The 24,167-nt window shown below is 53.9% G+C and overlaps 7 protein-coding genes across 7 annotated transcripts; 4 read left to right on the forward strand and 3 right to left on the reverse strand.

The window, feature by feature from the left end:
- Nucleotides 1-135: 135 nt before the first annotated feature.
- BO72DRAFT_280821 (putative MFS transporter) lies at nucleotides 136-2,216 on the forward strand. The gene is made up of 6 exons (XM_040940281.1): nucleotides 136-596; nucleotides 652-813; nucleotides 858-966; nucleotides 1,017-1,054; nucleotides 1,104-2,059; nucleotides 2,117-2,216. Exons 1-6 carry the CDS (start codon nucleotides 386-388, stop codon nucleotides 2,126-2,128), a joined length of 1,488 nt encoding a protein of 495 aa, XP_040804496.1. The 5' UTR covers nucleotides 136-385; the 3' UTR covers nucleotides 2,129-2,216.
- BO72DRAFT_445049 (alkene reductase) lies at nucleotides 2,185-3,494 on the reverse strand. Its single transcript, XM_040943952.1, has one exon. The coding sequence runs from the start codon at nucleotides 3,436-3,438 to the stop codon at nucleotides 2,305-2,307; it is 1,134 nt and encodes a 377-aa protein (XP_040804497.1). The 5' UTR covers nucleotides 3,439-3,494; the 3' UTR covers nucleotides 2,185-2,304.
- A 1,208-nt stretch (nucleotides 3,495-4,702) lies between these two features.
- On the reverse strand, nucleotides 4,703-8,666 carry BO72DRAFT_483639 (uncharacterized protein). Its single transcript, XM_040947813.1, has 5 exons — nucleotides 8,571-8,666; nucleotides 8,470-8,509; nucleotides 7,997-8,385; nucleotides 5,282-7,944; nucleotides 4,703-5,212 (listed from the first exon to the last, which is right to left on the reverse strand). Exons 1-5 carry the CDS (start codon nucleotides 8,578-8,580, stop codon nucleotides 4,979-4,981), a joined length of 3,336 nt encoding a protein of 1,111 aa, XP_040804498.1. The 5' UTR covers nucleotides 8,581-8,666; the 3' UTR covers nucleotides 4,703-4,978.
- Nucleotides 8,667-8,783: 117 nt separating this feature from the next.
- Nucleotides 8,784-10,135, forward strand: BO72DRAFT_475112 (uncharacterized protein). The gene is made up of 2 exons (XM_040947310.1): nucleotides 8,784-9,474; nucleotides 9,540-10,135. The coding sequence occupies exons 1-2, from the start codon at nucleotides 8,977-8,979 to the stop codon at nucleotides 10,002-10,004; spliced, it is 963 nt and encodes a 320-aa protein (XP_040804499.1). The 5' UTR covers nucleotides 8,784-8,976; the 3' UTR covers nucleotides 10,005-10,135.
- Nucleotides 10,136-11,515: 1,380 nt separating this feature from the next.
- Nucleotides 11,516-14,055, forward strand: BO72DRAFT_456002 (putative chromatin assembly factor 1 subunit B; the record flags this gene model as incomplete). The annotated part of the gene is made up of 6 exons (XM_040946255.1): nucleotides 11,516-11,619; nucleotides 11,697-11,712; nucleotides 11,819-11,921; nucleotides 11,996-12,232; nucleotides 12,290-13,382; nucleotides 13,440-14,055. 6 exons carry the CDS (start codon nucleotides 11,516-11,518, stop codon nucleotides 14,053-14,055), a joined length of 2,169 nt encoding a protein of 722 aa, XP_040804500.1.
- Nucleotides 14,056-15,741: 1,686 nt separating this feature from the next.
- Nucleotides 15,742-19,305, reverse strand: BO72DRAFT_280886 (trehalose-6-phosphate synthase). The gene is made up of 3 exons (XM_040940282.1): nucleotides 19,040-19,305; nucleotides 17,644-18,973; nucleotides 15,742-17,586 (listed from the first exon to the last, which is right to left on the reverse strand). Exons 1-3 carry the CDS (start codon nucleotides 19,060-19,062, stop codon nucleotides 16,030-16,032), a joined length of 2,910 nt encoding a protein of 969 aa, XP_040804501.1. The 5' UTR covers nucleotides 19,063-19,305; the 3' UTR covers nucleotides 15,742-16,029.
- Nucleotides 19,306-21,128: 1,823 nt separating this feature from the next.
- On the forward strand, nucleotides 21,129-23,160 carry BO72DRAFT_370904 (glycosyltransferase family 20 protein; the record flags this gene model as incomplete). Its single annotated transcript, XM_040940982.1, has 5 exons — nucleotides 21,129-21,429; nucleotides 21,715-22,090; nucleotides 22,157-22,527; nucleotides 22,602-22,941; nucleotides 23,094-23,160. 5 exons carry the CDS (start codon nucleotides 21,129-21,131, stop codon nucleotides 23,158-23,160), a joined length of 1,455 nt encoding a protein of 484 aa, XP_040804502.1.
- Nucleotides 23,161-24,167: the final 1,007 nt, after the last annotated feature.

The raw sequence follows: 24,167 nt of genomic DNA on the forward strand, positions 1-24,167 counted from the left end.
TCTAGGGCATATTGGCGAGCTGGTGCAGCTGTCAATGCATATCATGTGTTATCAATCTCTACTCATCATGACCTTTTACTTACCTCGAGTGGTGCTTTGCCTCAAGTGGAAGGTGTTGAGAACTACATGTCCAACAATGGGGGTTATCTCTGCCAAATAGCCGGCGCTTGATGGAGCATGGCACTGCTACTTACTATGCCACCAGCGATATGAGTACATGCTGAGAAATGCTTCAGGAGCTTCAGCTTTACGTGCTATCATCCTTGGCTTGATAAGGACACACGGTTGAGAGGATAGACTGCTATAAAAACAGCAAGATGAGCAATCCCTACGCTGATAACAACATCGTTCCTGCAGCTCGTCGAAAGCACTGACCTTCATCAAGATGGACGCTGAGAAGTCAATCGTCACGACGGCAAAGAATGACAGCCATATTGCTTCCCGTCAAGCTGATGCAGCATTGGAGTATCTCCAAACAGGAGAAGTAGCGACGTTCTCCGAGGTAGAAGAGAAACAGCTCGTTCGGAAGATTGACCGCATGATTGTGCCTCTCATGTGGGCGATCTATTTTCTTCAATACCAAGATAAGATCCTAAGTCAGTCTCTGCTTGTCACGTCACCACTGTAACTGTTGCCTGACCGAGCGACTAGTCAACTATGCGTCGGTGATGGGCCTGCTGGATGACACGGGGATGCGGACGGACCAGTTCTCTCACTTGGCTCTGGTATTCTATGCATCATACCTTTTTTTCGAACTCCCGACCGGGTATCTGATGCAGCGTCTGCCAACGGCGAAGTACTTGGGACTGAACGGTAGGTAGCGCGGCTCGAGTTGCGAACCATGCTGATTAGCCAAGTCACTCTCTGGGGTCTGTTGACCACTCTGAATTGCGTTGCAAAGAATTTCGCCGGGCTTGTTGTCCTCCGCGTGCTTCTGGGATGCTTTGAGAGCGCTGTAGCACCCGCGTATGACCTCCTCCAACGTTGGAACTTAGGTACCGAGCTAACCATACTAGTCTGATATTGATCACTTCGATGTGGTATCGCAGAAATGGTAGAGAGTTCGGTCATTCTTGGGTCCACATGTACTAATTGAGTCCTAGAACAACCAAAACGTATGGGCCTGTGGTACTTGGGAACAGGCACAGCAACGATTGTCGGAGCCTTGGTTGCGTACGGTCTGCTCTTCTACACGGCCGATGAGTTCTACTCATGGCAGATCATGTTCCTGATCTTCGGACTGTTGACCATCGCTGTTGGGGTCACAGTCATTGTCATCTTCCCCGACAACCCCATGACTTCCCGACTTAGCCACGAGGAGAAGATTATGGCCATCGAGCGCCTCCGCGAGAACCGCACCGGCATCGAGAACAAGCAGTTCAAGTGGAACCAGTTCCTCGAGGTATTCACTGATCCGCAAGCCTACCTGATCGCTATCATCGTTTCAGCGAGGAACATCAGCAACGCCGCCATCAGCAGCTTCTCGGCGCTGATCATCAAGAACTTTGGCTTCACCACCAAGGAGACCGAGTTACTCACCATTCCCGGCGGCGTGGTCAGCGTAATCAGTATCCTTGCAGGAACACACCTGGCCGGGCGCTTCGACCAGCGATGTCTTTGCGTTCTGGGCATTCTGGGCTGCGGTCTTCTGGGCGGCTGTCTGATGGCCTTTGCACCGAGTGACAACAAAGGCGCGATGCTGGCGGGCAATTACCTCACCAACTGCGTCGGATCCGCCCTGCCCCTGATGTACTCGATCGCGGGAGCCAATGTGGCCGGGCATACCAAGAAGGTGACGATGAACGCGATCGTGCTCATGTCGTTCTGTCTCGGCAATATCCTGGGTCCGTTGTCCTTCCGCACGCAGGACGAGCCGGAGTACATGCCCGCCAAGGTCGCCATTGTGGCTACCGTCTCGGTGGCGATCATGTTCACGGGGCTTCTCAAGTGCTATTACATCTGCGAGAACCGCCGCAGGGAGAAGAATGGCCGCGGTGAGCAACATCAGGAAAATTCCGAATTCCTCGACTTGACCGACAGGGAGAATCTTGAGTTCAGGGTGAGTTCTTCACTACCCCGGGAAGTCACTTGCATCAATCAACTGATATGCAATTAGTACAAGCATTAAAAAAGTCTACCAGCATGTAAGACGTTCTGGGAAATCCATGAGACATGGAATGTGAGTGATATTACATCAAGTGGGCGAGCAAGTCTATGCGATCTATGCTATGCAAAACATCCTGCCAACGCCTAGTAGAACCAAGAAAACGCTATATGTACAATGCATCACACCCGCACCAAACTCTAAGCAGCAACCTTAGCGACATTGGCAGCCTTGAACTCCTCGCTGTACTCATAGTCGTTGTAACCCTTGGGATCCTTGGGGAGATAGAAGACCTCGCGCTGGTAGGGGCGGAGGGGGATGCCGCGCTGGATCTTGAAGGGCAGCTCGGGGTTGGCGGTCCAGGGGCGGCCAATGCCGACGACGACATCATAGTCCTTGTAGTCGACGTCGACGGCCTTCTTGGCCGACTCGGCATCGAACCCGCCGGCCGTGATGACGGGGCCGGCATGGCCGTAGGCGCGGAAGAAGAAATCCAGGCTATCGTCGTTGCCGCACTCGCCCTCGGTGTTGCCCTGGATGCGCGGCTCGACGACATGGACGTAGCTCAGCTTGAATGCGGCGGTCTTCTCGGCGAGGTAGCTGAACTGGGGCTTGGGGTCCTGCATGCGCATGCCCTGGAAGGTGCTGAAGGGCGAGTAGCGGATGGCGGTGCGCTCGGCGCCGACGGCCTCGACGACGGCCTGGATCACCTCGAGCGCGAAGCGCGCGCGGTTCTCCACGCTGCCGCCCCAGGCGTCGGTGCGCTGGTTGGCCGTGTCCTGGTTGAACTGGTCGATCAGGTACCCGTTGGCGCCGTGGATCTCGACGCCGTCGAAGCCCGCCGCGATGGCGTTCTTGGCCGCCTGCGCGTAGTCCCCGATGAAGGCGTGGATCTCAGCCTCGGTCAGCGCCCGCGGCGTCGGCGCCTCCGGCCCCGCCGCGATGGCGCTCGCCGACACCACCTCGTCGACCTCCCCCTGCGTGTCCTCCTTCAGCGCGGCCGGGTCGGCCACGCGGCCCAGCGCCCACAGCTGCATGTAGATGTACGAGCCGCGCGCGTGCACCGCGTCCGTCACCTTCCGCCACTGCGCGATCTGCGCCTCCGTGTAGATGCCGGGCACGTTGCGGTAGCTGCCGGCGCGCGGCGAGATCAGGGTCGCTTCGGTGATCAGCAGCGTGCCGGGGACGGCGGCGCGCTGGGCGTAGTGCTCGGCCACCATGTCCATGGGCACGTGGGCGTCGTCGGCGCGGAACCGCGTCATCGGGGCCATGGCCAGCCGGTGGGCGAGGTGCATGTTGCCCACCTGGAGGGGTTGGAAGAGTTTCGTGGTCATTTTTGTTGGTGGTGGGAGGGGGAAAAGTATAGTATGGAAGTCAGTGTTGCAACAATGCAATTCGCAATTCGCAATCGAACTTTTCTTTAATTCGGAGAAAAAGAACCCAGAATCAGAGAACGAAGGAAGACCCCAACACCTTTATACCGTTCGTTTCCTCAATCAATCCCAGAATTAGGAATATGGAATCTTCCATGGGGGTGAGGGAACAGTGCCGTGGAAGTGGGGCCCAGTGCCCATGTCCCACATGTTGATTTCCAAGCATCGATGGGGCTTCAAAACTTCTCCTCAAACCTTCGACAGTTGTTGCCCCCCCCTTGTCCCTTGCCCTTGACCCTGGCTGGAACTCTGGTGCTCGTCTCGGGACATAGAGCCCCTTCTATGGTAAGTTAGTTAGTTAGTGAGCGTGATTACTAACTCTGATTAACTAGTTGGTTCGTGATTATGTAGATAGTGGTGTAACTATCCAAAATTCGCATAGGTCACCATTAACTTAAACTCAACTACCCTGCCAAAGAACATCTAGTTAGTGCCCCCCCTGCATAAGGTACTTGGCCATCATAATCTGCACGCGGGAAACCCGGCAGTCAGGCCTGGTAAGCACTAGACTATACTAGCTAAGCTACTTGGACCCTGTCTGGCCACCACGCCATATGCTTACATCCATCCCTACCCATCCTTGACCCCGTAGGTTCGGCTTGTAGACTAAGTTAGGCTTGATGACGATAACGTGAACCTGAACCTGAACCTGAACCTGAACCTGAACGTGGGTGGCGGACCCCAACCCTGCAGAAAGTTCTGTTGCATAACCAGTTTCTTGGTACAGATCACAATCCTCGGCCTCGGCGTGGGAAATTGTTTTCCGCCGCGGCTGACAAATACAGCTGGTTGGCTGGTGGCGGGGGATTGGGGGGACGTTTCGAATGCTTTCGAAGAATTTTCTAGGGTGTCTGTGTCTGCCTGCTTGCCTAGTACCCGTGCTTCGGGCTGCCGGCGGGTTTGGTTCGGCAAGAGAGAGAGAGACTCGTCCTCCGGGCTCGGCTCGGCTTGCCACTATACCTCTTTTCGTGGTGGAGGGTTCAACTTGGGTTGCAATTGCAGGATTCAGTTGTTGCAGATACAGAATAACTACGCTTTAGTATGCGTATACGTATACATACCAAGATGAGACTAGGCTACCACGAATCGATCTTATGCTATACTCCGGACTCGTATGCAAGATAGTGATATGCTGTTATCCAATAGCTAGGTCTGGTAGTACAGTACGTACAGTACATGGTCATGGTCATGGTCAGGTAGGTATCCATTTCATCATCAAATAATCCAACGGAACTGCTACCGGCACCCTCGAAAAACAAACAACCTTTAAAGAAAAAAACTCCTGTCGCAGTGTTCGTGTCATGTGGGTATTCGGGATCGATAGAAAGAGCAAGACGAGCAAGACGCGAAATTCGGATTCCAGGTGGTGACGCAACGAAAAAGAAGTCGAGGATGACAGAAGTCTCAACACAGCACAATGGGTCGAGAGGAAGCTCAACGCTCACCTCTCCAGCCGCCGTGCCGTGGATTCGAGCTGTGCGTTGAAGGAGCGAAGTTGATGCAGCAGCCCGCCCTGGCCGCCGGGGGCGGCGGAACTGACCGTCTCCGCAACGTTGCGAAGCAGAAACTCCATCCCCCCCAGATCAGTGGTCTCATCAGGATCGGCCGGGTGGGTCTGACGACGCTCCAGCGCGAGGTCGAGACTGTGGAGGGAGTTGTTGATGGTCGAACGCGCCTATACGGGATTGATGTTAGCCTCCGACTGCTCTTAATATAGTTTTGGTTCAACTCCGGAAAGACTCACCTTTCGTGCAGACTCATCTTCGGCATGTTTTCTCCGGACAGCGTCCATTTGCAACGCAACCGCCTCTCGCTCCTTTCGCACTTGGTACAGTCGACTCCGATACTCCATCATCTCGCGCTTGGCTTTGCGCATTTTGACCCCAAGCACGAAGTTGCCGTCCAGCATCTCACTCAGCTCGAGCAGTCGGCCCTCCAGTTCGCTGCCGTACGCCTCGACCACCTTCTTCTTGCGCGTCCATTCGGCGCGTCGCCCGGCGTTCCCTTCGCCGTCGATGCCGTTGGTCAGCGTTGTCAGCGTCTTTTCCAATGTCTCGCGGCAGATCTGGCCCAGTACGTCGGCCACATTCACGCCGCCTCGGCTGGGCAGCTTGTCCTGCTGCCGGTCGGACGACGACGCCTCAGCGGTCTCGCCCTCGTCATCCGACGACCCCAACAGTGTGGGGTCGCCCCCGAGAGCAGCAACGTTCGCAAGACGATGCACAGTGACCGGCACGGTCTCTCCGCGAGGTTGTCTGGGCTTGCGTCTCCGCGTCGGAGGCTCTGCGCTGCCCTCGCCTTCCGCTGCAACGTTGTCTGCCTCGCGTGTCGCGCTAACCCCGGCACTCTCTTCTGCCTGCCTGCCGCCACGATCACGCTTGCGAGATCGGGGTTCAGCGGGTGCCTGCGAAGATTCGGGTTCTGGTTCTGGCTGTGCGACCTCGGGTTCGACCACTTCAGGTTCCGGAACAGCTTCTGCTGGCATTGGTGGTGTCGACTTGGCTCCTCTCGCCTTCCGCCCTCTTGGCTTTGGCGCTGTTTCAACTGGTTCGTGCGTGGCCGGCTCTGGCTCTGGTTGTGCACCTTCCGGCCCGGCTGTCCGTGCTTTCCGTCCTCTGGGCTTCGGCGCTGTCTCAACTGATTCTTGCGTGGCCTGCTCTGGATTTGGCTGTGGTTGTGGTTCATCCGGCTCAGCTGTCCGTGCTCTCCGCCCTCTGCGCCTGGGCTCTGCCTCGGCTGGTTGTTGATCTGCCGCGCCGGGCTCCGCTTGTGCTGCCTCCGGCTCAGCCGTCCTTGTCCTTCGCCCTCTTGACCTTGGCTCTGGCTCGTCCACTGGTTGTTCCGCCGGTTTTGTTTCTGGTTGTGGAATCTCTGGCTCTGCAGTCCTAGCTCTCCGCCCCCTGAGTTTCGATTCAGATACCACTGGCTCTGGCTCTACCGGCTCTGGCTCAGCGGTCTTCGCTCTTCGCCCTCTGTGCCTTGAATCAGGCATCGCTGGTTCCGGAGCCGTTGCTGCTGTCTCCGGTGTCGGTTCCATTAGCTTAGCTCTCCGTCCTCTTGGCTTCGAGCGAGATGCTGTCTCCGCCTCTGCTTCATGGCCCTGTGGCTGTGGTGCAGGTTCCGCTTGCTCCGGCTCTGCTTGTTTGGGTCGTCGTCCTTTGCGCTTCGGCTGCGCCTCTGATGGTAGGGCCTGCTCCTGTGGCTCCGGCTCCGGCTGACTTGGCTCTGGCTCCACCGGCTGTGGCTCAGATGCCTTGGGTCTCCGCCCTCTTGGCATGGGCTGTGACGCCGACTCTTCCGGCTCCTGCACCTCCTTCTGCGCCTCCTCGATTGGAGCTTCCTCTTCCTCGACCACGTCCTGGAGAGAGGGCGAAACCTTTCTTCCGGGGCGACCAGCGCGCTTCGGTTTCGTTTCTGCTACCTCCGACTGTAGCGGACGTCCTCTGCGGGCTCCCTTTCGCTCCGCAGCACTCACTTCTGCTCCTTGCGGAGCATCTACCTCCATACTCTGACCCTCTGGCTCCCCGTTGGTGATGGAAGCATCATTTTCCCGCTCAGAGACCCCATCCACCCGTGTCCGAATTCTCTTATTTCCCTTAGCTTCAACTGGCGCACTTTCCGCGGACCCTGCTCTCGCCACTCGAGGCTCTTTGACCGTAGTCGTAGATGGCTGGACGGATGCAGCTCGTTCGCCGCGTGGTCGCTTGGTTCGCGAAGGAACGGGTAGTCTTGACTGCTTCGTAGTCGGTTGAGGTTCGGTGGCGGCATGGGATTGGGTTGTTTCTTGGGATGGGGCGGTCAATTGGGGCTCGGCGACGGTTTGAGGCTCAACGGGTTGGGTCGACTCAGGAAGATCTGGAAGAATTGTGCCGTTCGACAGTTCAACAGTATCTGGCACAACTGTCGTTGGTGGTTCTGTAGTTTCAGGTTGTACATCCAGCGATGTATCCATGGGCTCTGCGGGTTGTTCGATCTGCTCTTCGCTCGTCTTAGGACTGGTTGTAGTAGGCGACGATCGTTCACTTTCCTGAGAGCCTTGTCTCTTGCGCTTGCCTCTTGCTTTCTTACCTGGCGGGGAGGGTGTTCCGTTCGCTCTGGGTGATGCTGACTTAGGCCTCGAGGACAGCTTCTCTGTAGCGACTGCCGCTGACTCCGGTTCCTGGCGAGCCTGCGGAGACGCGAGGTCATTGGGCGCTATAGAGGCTGCCGGCGTTACGGGTGATGCTGGTCTCTCGATCAAAGCTTCGGAAGCGGGGGCCGGGACAGGCTCGGGGACAGGCTCGGTCGCAACAGTTGATTCCTCAGCAGTTTGAGATGGGTCCATCGGGGCGATCCCATTGGCGAGAGAAAGGGGGTTCTCAGCACTGTGCGCAGCAGCTGAACTCGTAGGGGAGCTCCTAGGGTGATCTTGGACAGGGTCAGCATTGTATAAACCGCGTCAGTGCATGTGGCTGCGCACCAAGTTTTCTGATCTTGCGACTTGGACCGGCTTCCGTTGCATCGTCCGATAGACTCTTAGGCGAAGACAGTCTGGGCGAGGATCTGGTGCGCGGGCTTCCTGACGTCCGTCGAGCGGGTTTCTGGTCCTGGGATGTCGAAGGCTCAGCCCCAGGCGGCAAGCCGTTTTGCGTAGTTTCATCTGCAATACTTGTATCGTCTGTAGTAATTGGCAGTGCTGCTGCTGCTGCTGTCACTGTCGTTGTTGGCGGCGGCGGCGGAGCTAAGGCAGGAGGTTCACCAGCGATTCCAACATCGGCCGGGCGCGACGCGGAATCAGCAGCTTCGTCCGGCGGCGGAGGAGCTAGCCCAAACGAAAAACCAAAGTTGATCTCTTTCGTCTTACGTGACCTGCTCGAGATTGGGTACAATTAGCGACTCAAATCCTAATGGTAAGGCGACGCGGGGTATGCTGGGGGTTTTGGATGCGCGTACGCTGCTCCGCGCTGCCGCATTTGCTGCCGCTCCTCTCGATCTACCGTTGCCAAAGATTAGCTGAGTACGCGAGAAACCTGTGCGAAAATAGATAATCATACTGATATTCATGTTGGAGAAGCGGCGTCAGGCCGAACTCGACGCGCAAATTGACGCGCGAGAAAAGATGGGGGGGAGGAGGTGAAAAGAGATTCGGATCCCTCCTGCTTGGGGGCAGCGGAAGTTGGAATCGGGGGGGGGGGGAATGATGGCAGGGCGGGCGGAAACCTGACAATCGTTTTCCCCAATACGGTTTGGCGCCCGGTAAGTTGAAGACTGAGCTGAGCTGAGGGAGGGCCTGCCTCTCGTTTCGGGCATCTCGCGCCATTCTCCGCAGTCAATCTATATTACAGTGCAGTGTACACTACGAAAAGCAACGTGCGCTTGCAGGGCTTTCTTTCTCCCAACCTTGTTTCCTCACTCGCGGCTGTCTCTTCCCAGTCAATCGATCACTTTACACTTCACATCATGGGTTGGTTTTGGGGCGGTTCGAACCAAGACGACCCCGTCAAAAAGCTTGACCCGGAGCTGCGGGATTTCCTCGAACATGAAGCCCCCAAGAAATACGTGCCCACGAATGCGCTTCCTTCCGTCCACGAGCCTTCGAAGACAGTAGAGAAGACACCGGTATCACCGCCATCGTCGGAGAGTGCTTCTACGCCGTCGGAACCTTCGGTCCCCAATGCCTCCCTCTTCCCCGACGGCCGCTATGCCCACCTCTGGAAGACCTACAAGCCACCCCAGGAAAAGGAACAGTCCGAGATGAAAACCGCCGAGCGGGTGATCGAGAAGTACAAACAGCGCGGTGATACCGTGCACCGGGCGGCGATGGAGAACTGTGCGTTGGAACAGGAGGACTGGGCCAATTGCTTCCGCACCGGCAACTGGCAGAAGCAACTGAAAGCCCGTGCGACCATGTGCTCAGAAGAGAACTCTAAGTTTTCTCGTTGTTTTACCACCCAGGCTGTACGTACGCGGGTGGACGAATCTCCCTTTGATATGTTAGATGCTAACTGCTTTGGGGGTCCCAGAAATTCCTCCAGGCCTTGGGCTACGCATCCTCCTTCGAGTGGGACGCGGAGAGAGAGGAGCGGATTCAGATGCACGCGGATAAACTCTATCATGAGATGTTGGACTACGAAACCCGGGTGGAGGAAGCACAGAAGGCCGGGCTGGAACCTCCGCCTCTCACCTCGCTCTTTAACCCCCAAGCACCGCCGCCGCCGCAGAGTCCCGCCGTTACCACCAAGAAGACGTTGGAGATCCCCGGTGGGGAGGCCATCCCTGTCGGCTTGAAGCCATCGAAGCCTCTGGAGAAGCTCACTCCCCACGAGCGAGAGCTGGAGATCCGGGCGCACAACGCACAGTTGGAGCAGCAGAAACTATACGTGCAGGAGGCGACGCCGTTCATCAAGAGCCAGGATGAGGCCCGTTCCAAGCGACGAGAGAAGGCTACCAGTTGGTTTGGCGAGACGATTGGTCGCTGGGTCACCTGAAACATTCCGGATATGAGAAATTCGTCTTCAATTCTGATGTATATTATGATTGTTACCCGTGTTGGCTTGACGTTTTTGGGGGAGTTTGTGAGTAGTTATCAGCGATACTTTCGAAATTGAATAGTAGGCATTACCGATAATCAAGATGACCTTGAAGATCAATCTGGCGAGAGGGGTAAGCATCGAACACCTTGCGCAGTGCTATGTGTTAGTGGAAGTGAAATAGGTCCCAGAGGTAGTGGTGCTATATTCCATCGGTAGCCTCAGCTCCCCTGGTCGCATCGCTTATTGACTGCTTTGCTCACTCAACGCCCCCGTGTACTTCTATGTTCAGCGATAGAAGACTGATTGGAGCGATGATTCTCTCGACGCATTAGTATGCCCGGAACTGGCCAAGGAGGCAGTTACCTCGACTACTTGGTAGCCATTCAGCAAGTCTAAACCTTCTCCACGCCCCTGGTAACCAGAGAGACCGTTCAACAACAGTAGCAACCACCTGTACCTTTTCTTCCGCATGCAGATCACAATTCAAGGCAGTTCCCATTGTTCATTGGAAGGGATTGTGGTGTCAAGTAATCGCCAGCCGCCATGCCGCAAGAGAAACCAACCCGCTTGATTGATATGGTATTCTCGGTGCAGGCGTTGGTTTGGAAAGCGGGCGCATAGAGATCAATAATAAATAGATCGAGGAAGCAAGAGGATTAAACATGGGAGGTGACCGGTGGGGTTTCTACTCTTCCGTAAGAAGAATGAAATGAAGGCCCAGTTTTACGCGCGATCGACGGAGCAGGCGAACGCGAAGCTGACGGACGCGGGGATTGTCATTCGCCGGGCGCGACACGAGGGAGAGAAAAAGGATCGATGATCCATGATGGGATGCTGGGATGAACGACATCACCACTGAACTGACCACTGATTGGAACCTGCAATCAGTTAACTTCCACTGCCACTGCAACGGACAACTACTTCCGCTTGTCTCGCTCTCTCACACTACACTACGTACTTTACTACACTACACTACTTCGTACACTACACCACTCTCGTCTGCTGCACTTTCCGCTCCGTCAAATCGGATCATTGACTGACTGTGTTAGTGTTAGAATTACTAGATTCTTGATCTTGTCTAATAATCCGACCTCCTCTTTGCTTCCTCTTTCTCTTTCCCCTCCCTCTCCACCCCCCTTCTTTCATTCTTCTGATTGCATACCTCTTTAAATCCCTCCGAGAGGCTGCTGCTGCTGCAAGTACTGTACTTCCCGACAGCTTGTTTGCATTGAATTTCCTCGCCCGCAACTCTCCCTCCGCACTTCTCTCTCTCACGCCCTAACAATTCTCCTCATTGCTGCTGCTGCTTCAGCTTCCCCCACCCCACCCCTCATACTACTACTGGATACAATCAATCTTCCACCCCATCTATATCCGCAATATATAGTCGTCCTGGGCCTCAATCTCCCCACCCCCCCCCCCCCAATCTCTCAACGGGTGCCCCCAATTGAGCATCCGTGCTCATCATGAAGGCCACCCCGTTGCTCATCTCGTGGCACGATGACAATGCTCCTATTTACTCGGTACATTTCGACCCCAATGGTAAGGGTCGCTTAGCCACTGCTGGAAAGTGAGTTCGTCTGATATCTCCCTTTGCCCTTCTTTGGTCTGTCATTCAGGTTGCTGATGCTTGTCTCCGCTCTCTAGTGACAATAACGTCCGAGTACGATCCCCCCTCTCGAACTCGCTTTGCCCTCCCTCATCCCTCCTCGTGACTCCCCGTCGAGGGCACTCTGTACACCGTGTCTGACAACATAACACAACCACAGCTATGGAAAGTGGAATCAACCGGAGAGGAACGGAAGGTGTCCTACCTGAGCACGCTGGTCAAACATACCCAAGCTGTGAATGTCGTCCGTTTCAGCCCCAAAGGTAGGCAGCAACGCTCGATCCAATCTGTCGATGTCGTTTCCTGTGCTGATTGTGTCTCCTCGAATCTCATTTAGGCGAGATGCTGGCATCTGCCGGGGATGACGGCAATGTCTTACTCTGGGTACCGTCGGAATTGCAATCACAACCGGGCTTAGGTGAAGACCGCTCGGACGACAAGGAAACCTGGCGAGTGAAGCATATGTGCCGTTCTTCCGGGGCAGAGATCTATGATCTCGCGTGGTCGCCTGACGGGGTTTTCATTATCACGGGCAGTATGGACAATATCGCTCGGATCTATAACGCTCAAACGGGTGAGTTCAGTTTGTGGGTTGCACACGGAACTGGACTGCTGACTGTATGAATGACAGGCCAAATGGTGCGCCAGATTGCTGAGCACTCGCACTACGTCCAGGGTGTGGCCTGGGATCCGCTGAATGAATTTGTTGCAACACAATCATCCGACCGCTCGGTCCACATCTACAGCTTGAAAACCAAAGACGGCCAATTCACCCTCACTTCCCATGGGAAGTTCCTCAAGATGGATCTCCCCGCGAAACGCATCTCGTCGAGCAGTCCTGCGCCGCCGGATCTATCGATTCGCTCTCAACCCGCACCGACCAGCTCGGCCGCCATTGCTTCTCCCGCTCCGTCCACTCCAGGTACACCAATGACCTCCAACTTGCCGATGGACCCTCCCCCCGTGTCGCATAGTCGCCGATCCTCATTCGGGTCCTCTCCTTCCATCCGTCGTTCAGCATCTCCGGCGCCATCACTGCCGTTACCAGCTGTCAAACCGCTCGAGGTACCATCACCCGGTTTATTGGGTGGGCTCGGAGTCAAGAATGCCAACATCTATGCGAATGAGACCTTCACCTCATTTTTCCGGAGGTTAACCTTTGCTCCTGATGGAAGCTTGCTATTCACCCCGGCCGGGCAGTACAAGACGTCGCATGTGTCAGCGACCGACTCCTCGAAAACAACGGACGAGATCATCAATACCGTTTACATCTATACCCGCGCCGGGTTCAACAAGCCACCCATCTCTCATCTCCCAGGCCATAAGAAACCATCTGTTGCGGTCAAGTGCTCTCCAATTTTCTATACCCTCCGGCAGACTCCTCAGCCTGCTCGCCATATCACCTTAGACACCTCGTCCATCGAAGAGTCGTTCTCTTCGCTCCCCGATCCGGTGGTGAGTTCCGCCAAGGATGGCGCGTCAATGGAGCCTCCATCATCCACGCTTGCCGCCAACGATTTGGTGAAGAACAACACCGGTACCAAGGCGACGGAGCGGGACAGTCCCTCTGCGAGCCAAAGCCCTGCTCCCGTGTTCACACTGCCCTACCGAATCGTGTATGCGGTAGCCACCCAGGACGGAGTCCTGGTGTATGACACCCAGCAGCAGACGCCAATATGCGTCGTTAGCAATCTGCACTTTGCTACTTTCACCGATCTGACCTGGTAAGTAATGATGACGGACACTCGACGACTTGATTCAGCTGAACTAACTTTGGACAGGTCGAATGATGGCTTGACCTTGATGATGAGTTCGTCCGACGGATTTTGTTCTACGCTTGCATTCTCGCCGGGCGAGTTAGGCCAACCATACACTGCACCAGCATCAGCGGCTCATCAGAACGCAGCCGCTGTGTTATCGGCCAATAATGTTCCGCTCCCTACGCCGACGACAGCGAAACCAAGTCCAGGCCCCCAAGCCAATGCGAGCCAAGCACCCCCTGCAAGCCCTGCTCGATCTAATTCGGTGTCATCGGTCACGACCCAGTCTGGTAGCCAACAAACGCCAGGGACGGTGGTCAACAACCCGACACCGACTCTCGGATCAGTCCCCCTGGTGACGGCGACTCACTCATCCCAGCCTCCGACACTTCCGCTCACGACGCCGCCACAGACCCCTATGCCTGTGGCCTCGCAAAGTGGGACAAGCAATGTCAGCGCCAGTGTGCTAGGCAAACGGGTCAGTGAATCGGAAAAGGAGGAAGACAGAGACCCGAGCGCGGCTCCGCCCGTCCAACCACCGAAGAAGCGACGAGTCGCGCCGACGCTCATATCAGCAGGCACCGAGCATACCTCCTTGAAAAGGGAGTCACATAGTACTACGGATGTTGGAGGTTAATCATGCCATCTGACAAGTATCTTATTCATGATGTTCTTGTTATTTCCTATTCCCTCCGTGACTAAAGCGTAACTTCTTCCATCCCGTTGCCTCCCGTCTTCCTCTACCACCCACCACCGCCACCCTTCCAGGCGAGATTCGGAGCGATCCTGACTCGCCACGACATATTATCTATCTTCCAGGCGAGATCCATGAATTCACGTGTCATCCTCCTATCCTCCTATTCGCATTTCCATGAGCTAGTGATCTATTTTCCCACAGTGTTTGTTTACTAGGAAGGATTTCCGGTAAAGTTTCGAAGTCCGAGTTGAGTCATTCAGTCAGTCAGCCAGACAAGGCAAGGCATACATGCATCATTGTTCCCCCCTTCCGGCGCATTATTGTACGGTATTCTTGTTTTTGTTCTTGTTTCGCCCCTGTCTCCTCATTTCATCTTTGCCTCCCCCCCCCCCTCCTCCCTGACTTCCTTTCTCCGCACAACCCCTCCTACTCTTCTTTGCTTCCCATTGTTATCATCTAGTACCAGTACCCCCGCACGCAAACGGACCTGCGATTAGTATTAGTTATCATCCCATCAGCTCGAATGTGAATATGTGTAAATACTTCTGAACTCCAGTCTTATTTATTCATTTCCCCGCTGAGAACCCCAGCCATCAAGCACATCACCCGAGTTACCGATGTCCTTCCTCCCTCTCAACAAACTCCTAACCCCCACCCCGTCCCTCTCTCCCCCTCCCGCGCACCTCAACGACCATGCAGTAAATCTGGTGACCCGACGCGCAAACCAAACGCGGGGGTTGACTGGGAATCTTTCCGTCAACATCGCCCATCGACCACCGCCAACAGCTGAGCAATAACATCACATCACCCCCAAGATGCATGTACCCTTCGCTGAACCTGTGTGTGTGTGTGGCCACAGTTGTGCCCCCCGCCCCCTCGCCTGCCGAACATGGTGTGATTGAAATACACATCGCCATCTACCCGTACCAACGCCGTCACCGTCAGCTCCCGGCTCAGGAAAGTGAAAAAATTTCCTGTCCATCTTAGATGTACCCGTGGATAGATCGACACACAACGGGCAACGGGGTTGACTGGGTGAGTTTGGTCTTGTCTTCTGTCTTCTGTCTTTTGTTGTGGTTTGTAGTACCGGGGAGATAGGGTCCATGCGGCGGCGGTGGTGGTGGACTAATCCGTTACTTGTATGTATGTATGTATGTATGTATGTATGTATGTATGTATGTTTGTATGTACGGTACATCTTATGTATATCTGTCCAGTGCGGAGGATCGGGGAGGTGGGATGTGGAGAGGAAAGGAAGTCTGTTGCTGAGTTGAAGGTACTGTACAGCAGCCAGACATCCGATGGAGAGGGGGGGGGGGACCTGTACCAGCCCGTTCATTTTTTTACTGGGTGGTTTTCACGGGTGCAGGCATCATCGGAGCAACCTGTCTGGCACTATGGTGGAGTATCTGCACGGCTATTCCATCTTTACATCTTGATCTCTAAAGGCTGGGTACGAGGTCAAGAAAGATCATCATTTGCATGGTCACAATCTAACTGTCGACTACCAAAGTCTTCATAAATCAATTAAGGAAGTTAGTGAATTCTAGCCATTCCATCAACATCATCATATTGTGAAAGATCTTATGATTATCATCGAGTGTGTCCATTCGCCGTGATATGTCACATCCCTGATCAAGAAGAATGGAATAAAAAAAAAAGACAAGAGGTGGAGGAAAAGGACAACCGAGAAGGGTATTGGTGGTAGTGACAGAGGGTTGAGGGTAATCTTAGGTCATGTCACACGTTAGGTCACGTAACGTCATGTCAAGGAGGTGCTACAAGGTGTTCCTCGAATCAAGGTATAAGAAAGAAGAAGGCTGCATAAAGAGGTGAAAGAGGTAAGTAGACGGGAGGATAAGGATAGTCGTTAGTGAGCTCCCAGAAGTGGATGCGTATCAGTAGGCATCAAGGTCATAATGGGTGTGTCGCTCCATTCACACCATTTAATGTAGGCGAGTGTTCCACGAGATGCCAGTCCGGAGTCGGAGACATAGGAGGGGTGGAGTACCCGTTTGCCTCATGTCCATTGAAGACAGGAGGAGGGGTGGCTGGAGCGTGTCCGTTTGTCTGCTCGTCCTCTCCTTGTTCAGCCTGGACTGGGGCTGGGGCATCGGCGGCGAGACCGTCAGGATGTCCATCAAGGTGGCCCTCGGGAAGAGAGAAGACCAGCGCATCTACAATGTCAACAATGCCCAATCCCTTGGGCGGAACGGCTCGCGCTTCTGTGGCATGAGTACCCACGGTGAGCGTGGTGACACTGGGGTTTTTCTCGTCAGTCTGAAGGCGATTCGCCCACCGGAACAGGGCTTCGTCGCCGCGGGCTCCGCCCGCCACAAACAAAAAGTCCGGGATTTGGTCCAGATGCTGCAAGACGGAATCGGCCGCTTTGGCTTTCGTCATGTCCAAAGGTTCAACACTCACTGCGCCCTCGGTGAGGACCACGCGGATGGCTTCACTACCGCGAGTGCCGTTGATCTGATCGGCAAGGCCAGAAGCCTGGCGGGCGGCCGCCTCGGGGTCAAGCGCGTCGTGATACCAGAAATTTAGCAAGCAACGGCCTTCCTCCATCACACTTCCTTCAACTCGCTCGTGGTAGTATTGGATCACCTTGCGAATGCCATTTCGCCAATCTTTGGCCTTCTCCATGTCTACAAGTGTCACCCAGTCGGAATTTCCAATCTGTCGCACAAAACAGCCGTTCTCAGCAATGATTCCAACTTTGGTGGAGAGCGGCTCGAGCAGGATTTCGAGCTGTTCGGGACTCTTGCTGCTGGTCACGTATACCAAGTTCTTTGGATCCTCAAGTAAGCGCTGGAGTAGAGGAACCAAGTTAGTAGGCCCTCCATGGCTGGAGGCGACTATGCCCTCAATCTCCAAGAAGAACAGTCGCACGGTGGACTCGTCGTACGCGCCTTTCACGGCATTGAGCGAAAGAGGTTTTACCTGGCTGAGTTCACGGGATAATTGTGCGCTGTGGGCTTTGGTCAGTGAGGCCTGGAACGAGTTGAACCAGGCAAGAGCGGTGTGAGGAGTCATCTTTTCTAGGAGAAACTCCCAGTTGCGCTGTTTCTGCTCCGCGGTCATCTCAAAGGCTCTGTTGATTGTGTCGGCAACCTCCTTGTAATCCCATGGATTGACCATGAGTTCGTGGCCGTTAAAGATCGACGCACTTCCAGTAAACTCACTCAGGATGAGGGAGCCATGGCGCTGCCCGGTCAAGATTCCATCTTGGCAGTGGATGTAATCGTGACTACTGAGGTTCATACCTTCTCTCAGACTAGTGACCATGAAGATCTCAGCCACACTCATGAGAGCCAAGAACTGAGAGTAACTGATGTCTTGGCGGAGGAAAACCAGTGGCTGATGAGTCAAACTTGAGTAGACCGAGTTGATGCGCATGGCTATCTTCGAGACTTGCGCCTCTAACTCAGGTAATTCAGAGGCCGAAGCGATTTGAACAAGGACGACCTGCTGAAGTTAGAACCTAGTCCCTGCGTCGCGTAGACGTCAAGTATGTCAACATACCTTGTCTCTCCACTTGGGATATTGCTTCAGGAACAGCTCATAAGCCATTAGCTTGTGCTTAATACCGCCGGGAGCATCCAGCCTGTCTCGAGCAACAATCAAGTGCTTTCCCTTGTACCGAGAACTGATATTGGCGATCCAGTCCTTGACCTCGGTTGACCTGCGGAGCAGATCGAGGGCTTTCGGATCGACTCCAATCGGCATGTTTCTCACGTTGACAAATCTTTTTTCCAGCTGGACACCATCGACGGACACCTCCAAGCCGAGCAGACGAATGCATGACTGGAGGAAATGGTAGCAATATTCCTCCGTCTGGAACCCGACGAGGTCGGCGCCCAATAGACCATGAAGCAGCGCATCTCGAGCATTGAGGCACCGGAAAATCTCAGAAGATGGGAAGGCAGTGTGCATGAAGAACCCGATCTCTGCATTCGGTAGTCTCTCGCGGAGCATGGATGGGAGAAGCAGAAGGTGGTAGTCATGGATCCAAATGCTATCCCCTGGACGCCAGTAGGCAGCAATCTTGTCCGCGAAGGCCTCGTTGACCCTCACATACTGCTTCCAGGAATAATCATCATACTCTGTGTGTCGAGGACTTTCTTGCATCTGATAGTGGAAGGCAGGCCAGAGGACGGCACGGCAAAAGTGAGTGTAATGGCCCTCGAACTCGCTGTCATTGACGAAAACCGTCAAGGACTCGAACTCATCTTCGAGGGCCTCGGAGATACTAGCCCGAGTCTCGTCCTTTAACGAGTCGGTGGGCATGCCCAAGGTCCCCACCCACATTTTGTCTGTCAGCATACCGGCTTCCTCGGCAGCATTGATAGCATTGCGTAGGCCACCATTGCCCTGCTCTGCTGCTTTGACCACCCAATCCATCTCCGAAAGAAGGGCCCGCGGGCTGCCATGCTCTTCCTCGGAGCTGATTGCATCCAAGGGAGCATCAAGATACGGCGGATTGTCTAGTTCGTCGATCTCAGGACGACTAAGGATAGATGGCTCCGGGTATAAAGAAGCCTTGGAGCGTGGCTGGTTGAACTTCCGGCTCTGGCCCCAAGAGACCGTGCGAGGCTCACTAGGGCCGGGACCGTTGGGGTCATCTGCAGCCGGGATCTCTCCGGCAGAACGGGAGATGTATGGCTTGAAGATCTTCTCATCCTCAGTGGTTGCCCCAGGTGTGTATAGACTGATGCTCTTCGAATGGCGTTTCCGATTGGTATCAGCCAAGCGTCCTACAATCTTCCCTTCTCCTTGAGAGGAGCTGCTGGATGATTTGCGACGAGCATATCTCAGCTCGGTAGCTTGGAAGTTGATGGTGTACGGAAGAAAGCTATTCAGAGTTAGTAGGGTGCAACGGACCAGGTAGAGAGGAAGAAGAAAAAAGGCATTGACGTACAGTGAAGCAATGAAGACCGTCATTGCGACAGTGTGTGTATGTGTCTTGGAGCAAGAGGTGTTTTCTAGAAGGTCTTTGTGACACCAAATGGATGTCTTGCAGACAGCAGGGAGGGTTCCAGGATCAGCGGGGACCAGAAGGCTGAAAAGAATAGTGGAGCAGTGGAGCAAATCAGAGAGTCAAAGAGTCCGTGATGGGTAGGAAAGAATAATAAGGAGGGAGGGTGCTGCAGCGACAAGACTCGGACCTAGGGATGTTTTAAGGCTGCAGAGGGTAGTGGAGTGGAGGGAGTGGTAGCTGAGGATAGATAATAGAGTTGAAATACGGATTCAAGCGAGAAAAGAGGACAATGGATAGGTCTTTAAGTCACACGAGGATGAAAGAAGAGAGTGGATGACCCTGAAAATCCCGGGTGGATGCAAAAGAGAGAGAGAGAGAGAGAGTTAGACACCCGAGCCATGCGCAGAAGGAAGAGAAGGAAGAAGCAGTCAGTGGTGACGTCCATGATTGATGGGCATTGATTGGCCCAGGACCAGGGCACCTGTCAAAACCCGCGGGGAACGGAGCACATGCAAGGCATCAATTCCTACTAGACAGGAACATTCTGGCCTTTTCGTGCGTGAAGGAGGGGTTTGGGCAGGTTTTTTTTTCCTTCTTCTTCTTTTCCCATTTCCATTTAATTTCTTGGGATCTGTATTTCTCCAATTTCCTTCTTTGGCTTATGTGTGGTGGCCTTGGGCAGAGATGAGCTGTGCACGGAGGCACTCCAGAAGAAGGCAGAAGGAGGGGGAGGGGCGAAGAATCAAAAGAAAAAGAGGGGAAAAGGAAGCCCGGGAGGGGAAAAACAGGAAGATTCTAGCCCATTGAGTGATTTTATTTTTCTTTTTGGTTTCAAGGCTGGAAGGGAAAAAAAAATAAAACAACCATCACAATTGAAAACTATCAGATCACAAGCTCATAGCATCAATTGAATATCAAAGAATCCCACCGATCTAGCTAGATCGGGATAGGAGGCACTAGACGGGGAGTAAAACTTGCCTGCAGCACGGTCTGCAGATAATCAGTTCGACTATTCCCTAGCTTAGGCTGGAGGAAGAAACAAAGAGCTGAGACCAGGGAAGTATAGAAACGGGCAAAGACCAATGAGAACAATGACGTTGAGGTTCCCGTGGGATCCGCAACTGATCCACCCGCGGCGTTTGGGCGACGGTTCGAGACAGTTCGACCACCACCGCGTGCCCGGTTTGGTCAATCTTGGTCAAGGTTGGCATCACCCCTTCTTACCACTCACAGTCGCACCCTTTGCACATGGATTCGAGGGTTGGTTCAGCAAGAAGGAATTGCACGGGAAAAGTAGGAATAGGTCGCAACAAGGGGGTTGAAGATGCTGGTAGGTACTTGATAAGAAAATAGATAGAGAGAAAGAAAGAGAGAAAGGAGGGGCAGATGATAGGGGGGGAGAAAAAGGCGGACAAGCAAGATCAATACTAGGTAAACAGAAAGTAGTCCACGACTAACTAACCTACAGTACAATACTCTAATCCCCCATATGGAGGGGCTCGATGAGGCGGTGGTGAAGTAATAACCAACCCAACAATAGTCTACACACTATTATTATTCTTTTGCCAGCCATCACTTAAGAAGGAAGTGGAGCTCTTCCTGATTGTTGTGTAGTGTGTACACCAGGGAAACCAAAATTACCACTTTAATCCTCTTCCAAGCCCTGTTCCTGATCTTTATCTGGGTTTCGCCCTTTCGCACTCCGATCTTTCTCCCTCCCTTCACCGATACGAAGCCAGAAAGTCATCACCACCTTTTCTTCCGTCTCCTCTCCCCTCTCTCCATCTCTCGCGCGCGCGCTCTCTCTCTCTCTCTCTCTCCATCGCATTATATTACTCTTCCAATTTCTCCTTCCTATCGCTAGACCCCAATTGACTTCCCTCTTGTTTTCTTTTTTCCCATTCCCATCCAAGCTCCCTCCAGATTCGATCAGAACAGAAGAAAAGCGGGGCACAACATCTCTTAGCTTTCCTAGCTTCTCTCCAATTCTCAATCTCATTTACCTGAACCACATTGAGTGTCAGCTGTCATGGCCAGCGACAATTCTTCACAGGGCGATTCCCGCCTGTTGATCGTCTCGAATCGGATTCCGATCACCATTCGACGATCGGCAGGAGGGAAGTATGAATTTTCCATGTCTTCGGGAGGATTGGTGACAGGATTGAGTGGACTCTCCAAGGCGACGACTTTCCAGTGGTATGGCTGGCCCGGACTGGAAGTACCTGAGGATGAGATTGAATCAGTGACTGCGCGACTGTCGGATGAGTTCAATGCGACTCCAGTCTTCATGGACGACAAATTGGCGGATCGTCACTACAATGGCTTTTCCAGTGAGTCGCTGCCCTAATCACCCGCCCCGCGCCTTAACCTACCCCTCTTCTTCTGCTGCTGCTGCTGCTCCTCCTGCGGCGGCGGTGGCTGCTACTGCTGCTGCTGCTGATGCCACTGCTCCTTCTGCCCCTCCCTGGGCATTTTGCCCGCATCTGATATGCGCCTGCATATTTCCCAGCTTCCGCGATAGCCACATGGCACCTAGCAACAGGCGCCTCCCCTCCCACTTCCCACTTCCCACTTCCCCCCTCCAATGGGTCGCCATGACTAATGTGAGCTGTCAGACTCTATTCTTTGGCCACTGCTACACTACCACCCCGGTGAAATCGTGTTCGACGAAGCGGCGTGGGATGCCTATCGTGAGGCGAACCGGCTCTTCGCTCGGACCATCGCGCGCGAGGCTCGCGACGGGGACTTGGTTTGGGTCCACGACTACCACCTCATGCTCCTACCGGAATATCTCCGCGAGGAGCTTCACGAGTTGGGCAAGAAGAATATCCGAATCGGATTCTTCCTGCATACCCCCTTCCCCAGTAGCGAGATTTACCGCATCCTGCCCGTGCGGAGTCAGCTCTTGCGCGGCGTGCTGCAGTGTGATTTGATCGGATTCCACACCTACGACTATGCGCGTCATTTCTTGAGCTGTTGCTCGCATATCCTGTAGGTCACCATCTTTTTCTTCCCACTCGGAGGTCCCGTCTGTCGCACGCTAACCGGCCGCCGTAGGGGATTGGTCACCACTCCGAGCAGCGTGGAATTCAAGGACAGGTCGGTCGCTGTCGGGGCATTCCCCATTGGCATTGATCCCGACAAATTTACCGAGGGTCTCAAAAGTCCCAAGGTGCAAAACCGGATCGCCAGCTTGGAAAGCAAGTTTGAGGGTACCAAGCTGATGGTCAGTGTCGACCGCCTGGACTATATCAAAGGTATCCCCCAGAAGCTGCATGCCTTGGAGGTCTTCCTGTCCCAGCACCCGGAATGGGTGGGCAAGGTCGTTCTGGTGCAGGTCGCCGTCCCGAGTCGTCAGGATGTCGAAGAATATCAGAACCTGCGGGCGGTGGTTAACGAGCTAGTCGGAAGAATCAACGGCAAATTCGGTAAGTCATTTTACCCCAGTCCAGTGACCGAACGTGTCTGGATAGCGCAACTGGACTAACTCACGGAATCACAGGAACGGTGGATTACATGCCCATCCACTTCATGCACAAGTCGGTGAGTTTTGACGAACTCATCGCGCTGTACGCCGCCTCGGACGCGTGTGTGGTGTCGTCGACCCGCGACGGAATGAATCTCGTTTCGTTCGAGTATGTCGCGACCCAGCAGAAGCGCAAGGGCGTGTTGATTCTGTCCGAGTTCGCGGGTGCCGCGCAAAGTCTTAACGGAAGTATCGTCGTCAACCCGTGGAACACGGAGGAGCTGGCCAACGCATACCACGAAGCGGTCTCAATGACCGACGATCTGCGTGCGCAGAAGTTTGAGAAGCTCTACAAGTACATTACCAAGTACACGAGGTAAGCTTACGTGGCCCCTCCCCCCTTTCTTCCTGCATTGCATGCAGAGACGGGCGATCTTCCCGCCCTGTCTCCTTCTTCCCTTCCCTTGCCTTCCCGCGCCACGCATGGAGGAGAACCAGAGTACTGACTGTTGTTCCACACTGATGTAGTGCATTCTGGGGCAAGTCTTTCGTCGCCGAATTGTCCAAGCTCTCGGCTGCAAACCCGGATGCTTGATCAATATCTATTGTCTATTGGCCTATCTACCCTTTTGTTTCGTTTCTTCTTCGGTTAACCCCTGGCATGCAATTCAATTTTGATACGACTCCGGCGCACGAGTGAGCATTTCACGATTATGTTTGATAGATTTAGCAGCAACAGCCTCTCACCTTTGCAAAGCACATGATATAGCATCGAATATAGGACAGGAACAATTGAAGAACAATAAAGAATCTGGAACACCGACATGTGGCAAGCCACCTACCTCAGGTATGAGTACGAGTACAAATGCCTAATCAACAAATCAAGTCCACCAAACCAAGCTTGGATCCTCCACATCGAACGTGTAGATGCCTATCCCTTCTATCTGAGTCGACCTCTTATCGCTGAATCATCAGGGACTACACCATCACTTCAACAAATACGTCATCCATCCACGTCAACACATTACAATGAACAGTACATCTAAGCTCGCCCCCTGCCCATGCCCATGCCCCCCGGCCTTCAAATCCACACCCACCTCACCCACCCCCACATAGGTAGGTAGATCAACGATCAAGCTCAAGCTCAATCAAGCTCAGCAACCGCAGCCCGAAACACACAGTACCCCTACCTCGTACCCTCTCGATTATCAAGCCTTACTAGAAGGATATTACACAACCGTTCCGTCGACGGTATATCACGCCTAACTATTCTCCTATAACAACATGTAGTATCAACCAGAAAAATCACCACTTAATTTAAGTAAACCAAGCCCATGATCGTGTAGTGCAGTACACATTAACACCTCACCATGACTTCACGATGACATATCGCCGAACAACACAACAGTATCTGCTGGATCGTATGAGCTTAGTTCCGCGCCCTAAGACAGGGTCTAGAACTTGCTTGCACTTACAGTAAACTACTCAACGCATGCACCACTCAGATATCCTTGCGGATCGTGTTGTGCACATACTGTAGCATGATAGTATGTGCGAGGAAATAATTTAATGATCCTGAGTCGTTGATAACAACCCCATCAA

Source organism: Aspergillus fijiensis (assembly GCF_003184825.1).
Source record: "Aspergillus fijiensis CBS 313.89 unplaced genomic scaffold BO72scaffold_8, whole genome shotgun sequence".
NCBI lineage: Eukaryota > Fungi > Ascomycota > Eurotiomycetes > Eurotiales > Aspergillaceae > Aspergillus > Aspergillus fijiensis.

Excerpts from the sequence above, each read along its gene's own strand:
- BO72DRAFT_280821 (XM_040940281.1), top strand. The coding sequence starts at position 386 with ATGGACGCTGAGAAGTCAATCGTCACGACGGCAAAGAATGACAGCCAT. Across the intron at positions 814-857 it reads GAAGTACTTGGGACTGAACG|TCACTCTCTGGGGTCTGTTG; the intron begins GTAGGTAGCGCG and ends TGATTAGCCAAG. Across the intron at positions 1,055-1,103 it reads GATGTGGTATCGCAGAAATG|AACAACCAAAACGTATGGGC; the intron begins GTAGAGAGTTCG and ends ATTGAGTCCTAG.
- BO72DRAFT_475112 (XM_040947310.1), top strand. The coding sequence starts at position 8,977 with ATGGGTTGGTTTTGGGGCGGTTCGAACCAAGACGACCCCGTCAAAAAG. Across the intron at positions 9,475-9,539 it reads GTTGTTTTACCACCCAGGCT|AAATTCCTCCAGGCCTTGGG; the intron begins GTACGTACGCGG and ends TGGGGGTCCCAG.
- BO72DRAFT_280886 (XM_040940282.1), bottom strand. The coding sequence starts at position 19,062 with ATGACGGTCTTCATTGCTTCACT. Across the intron at positions 18,974-19,039 it reads ACGGTCTTCATTGCTTCACT|CTTTCTTCCGTACACCATCA; the intron begins GTACGTCAATGC and ends AACTCTGAATAG. Across the intron at positions 17,587-17,643 it reads ATCCCAAGTGGAGAGACAAG|GTCGTCCTTGTTCAAATCGC; the intron begins GTATGTTGACAT and ends TAACTTCAGCAG.
- BO72DRAFT_483639 (XM_040947813.1), bottom strand. Across the intron at positions 8,386-8,469 it reads ATGCGGCAGCGCGGAGCAGC|GTCACGTAAGACGAAAGAGA; the intron begins GTACGCGCATCC and ends AATCTCGAGCAG. Across the intron at positions 5,213-5,281 it reads AAGATGAGTCTGCACGAAAG|GCGCGTTCGACCATCAACAA; the intron begins GTGAGTCTTTCC and ends AATCCCGTATAG.
- BO72DRAFT_445049 (XM_040943952.1), bottom strand. The coding sequence starts at position 3,438 with ATGACCACGAAACTCTTCCAACCCCTCCAGGTGGGCAACATGCACCTC.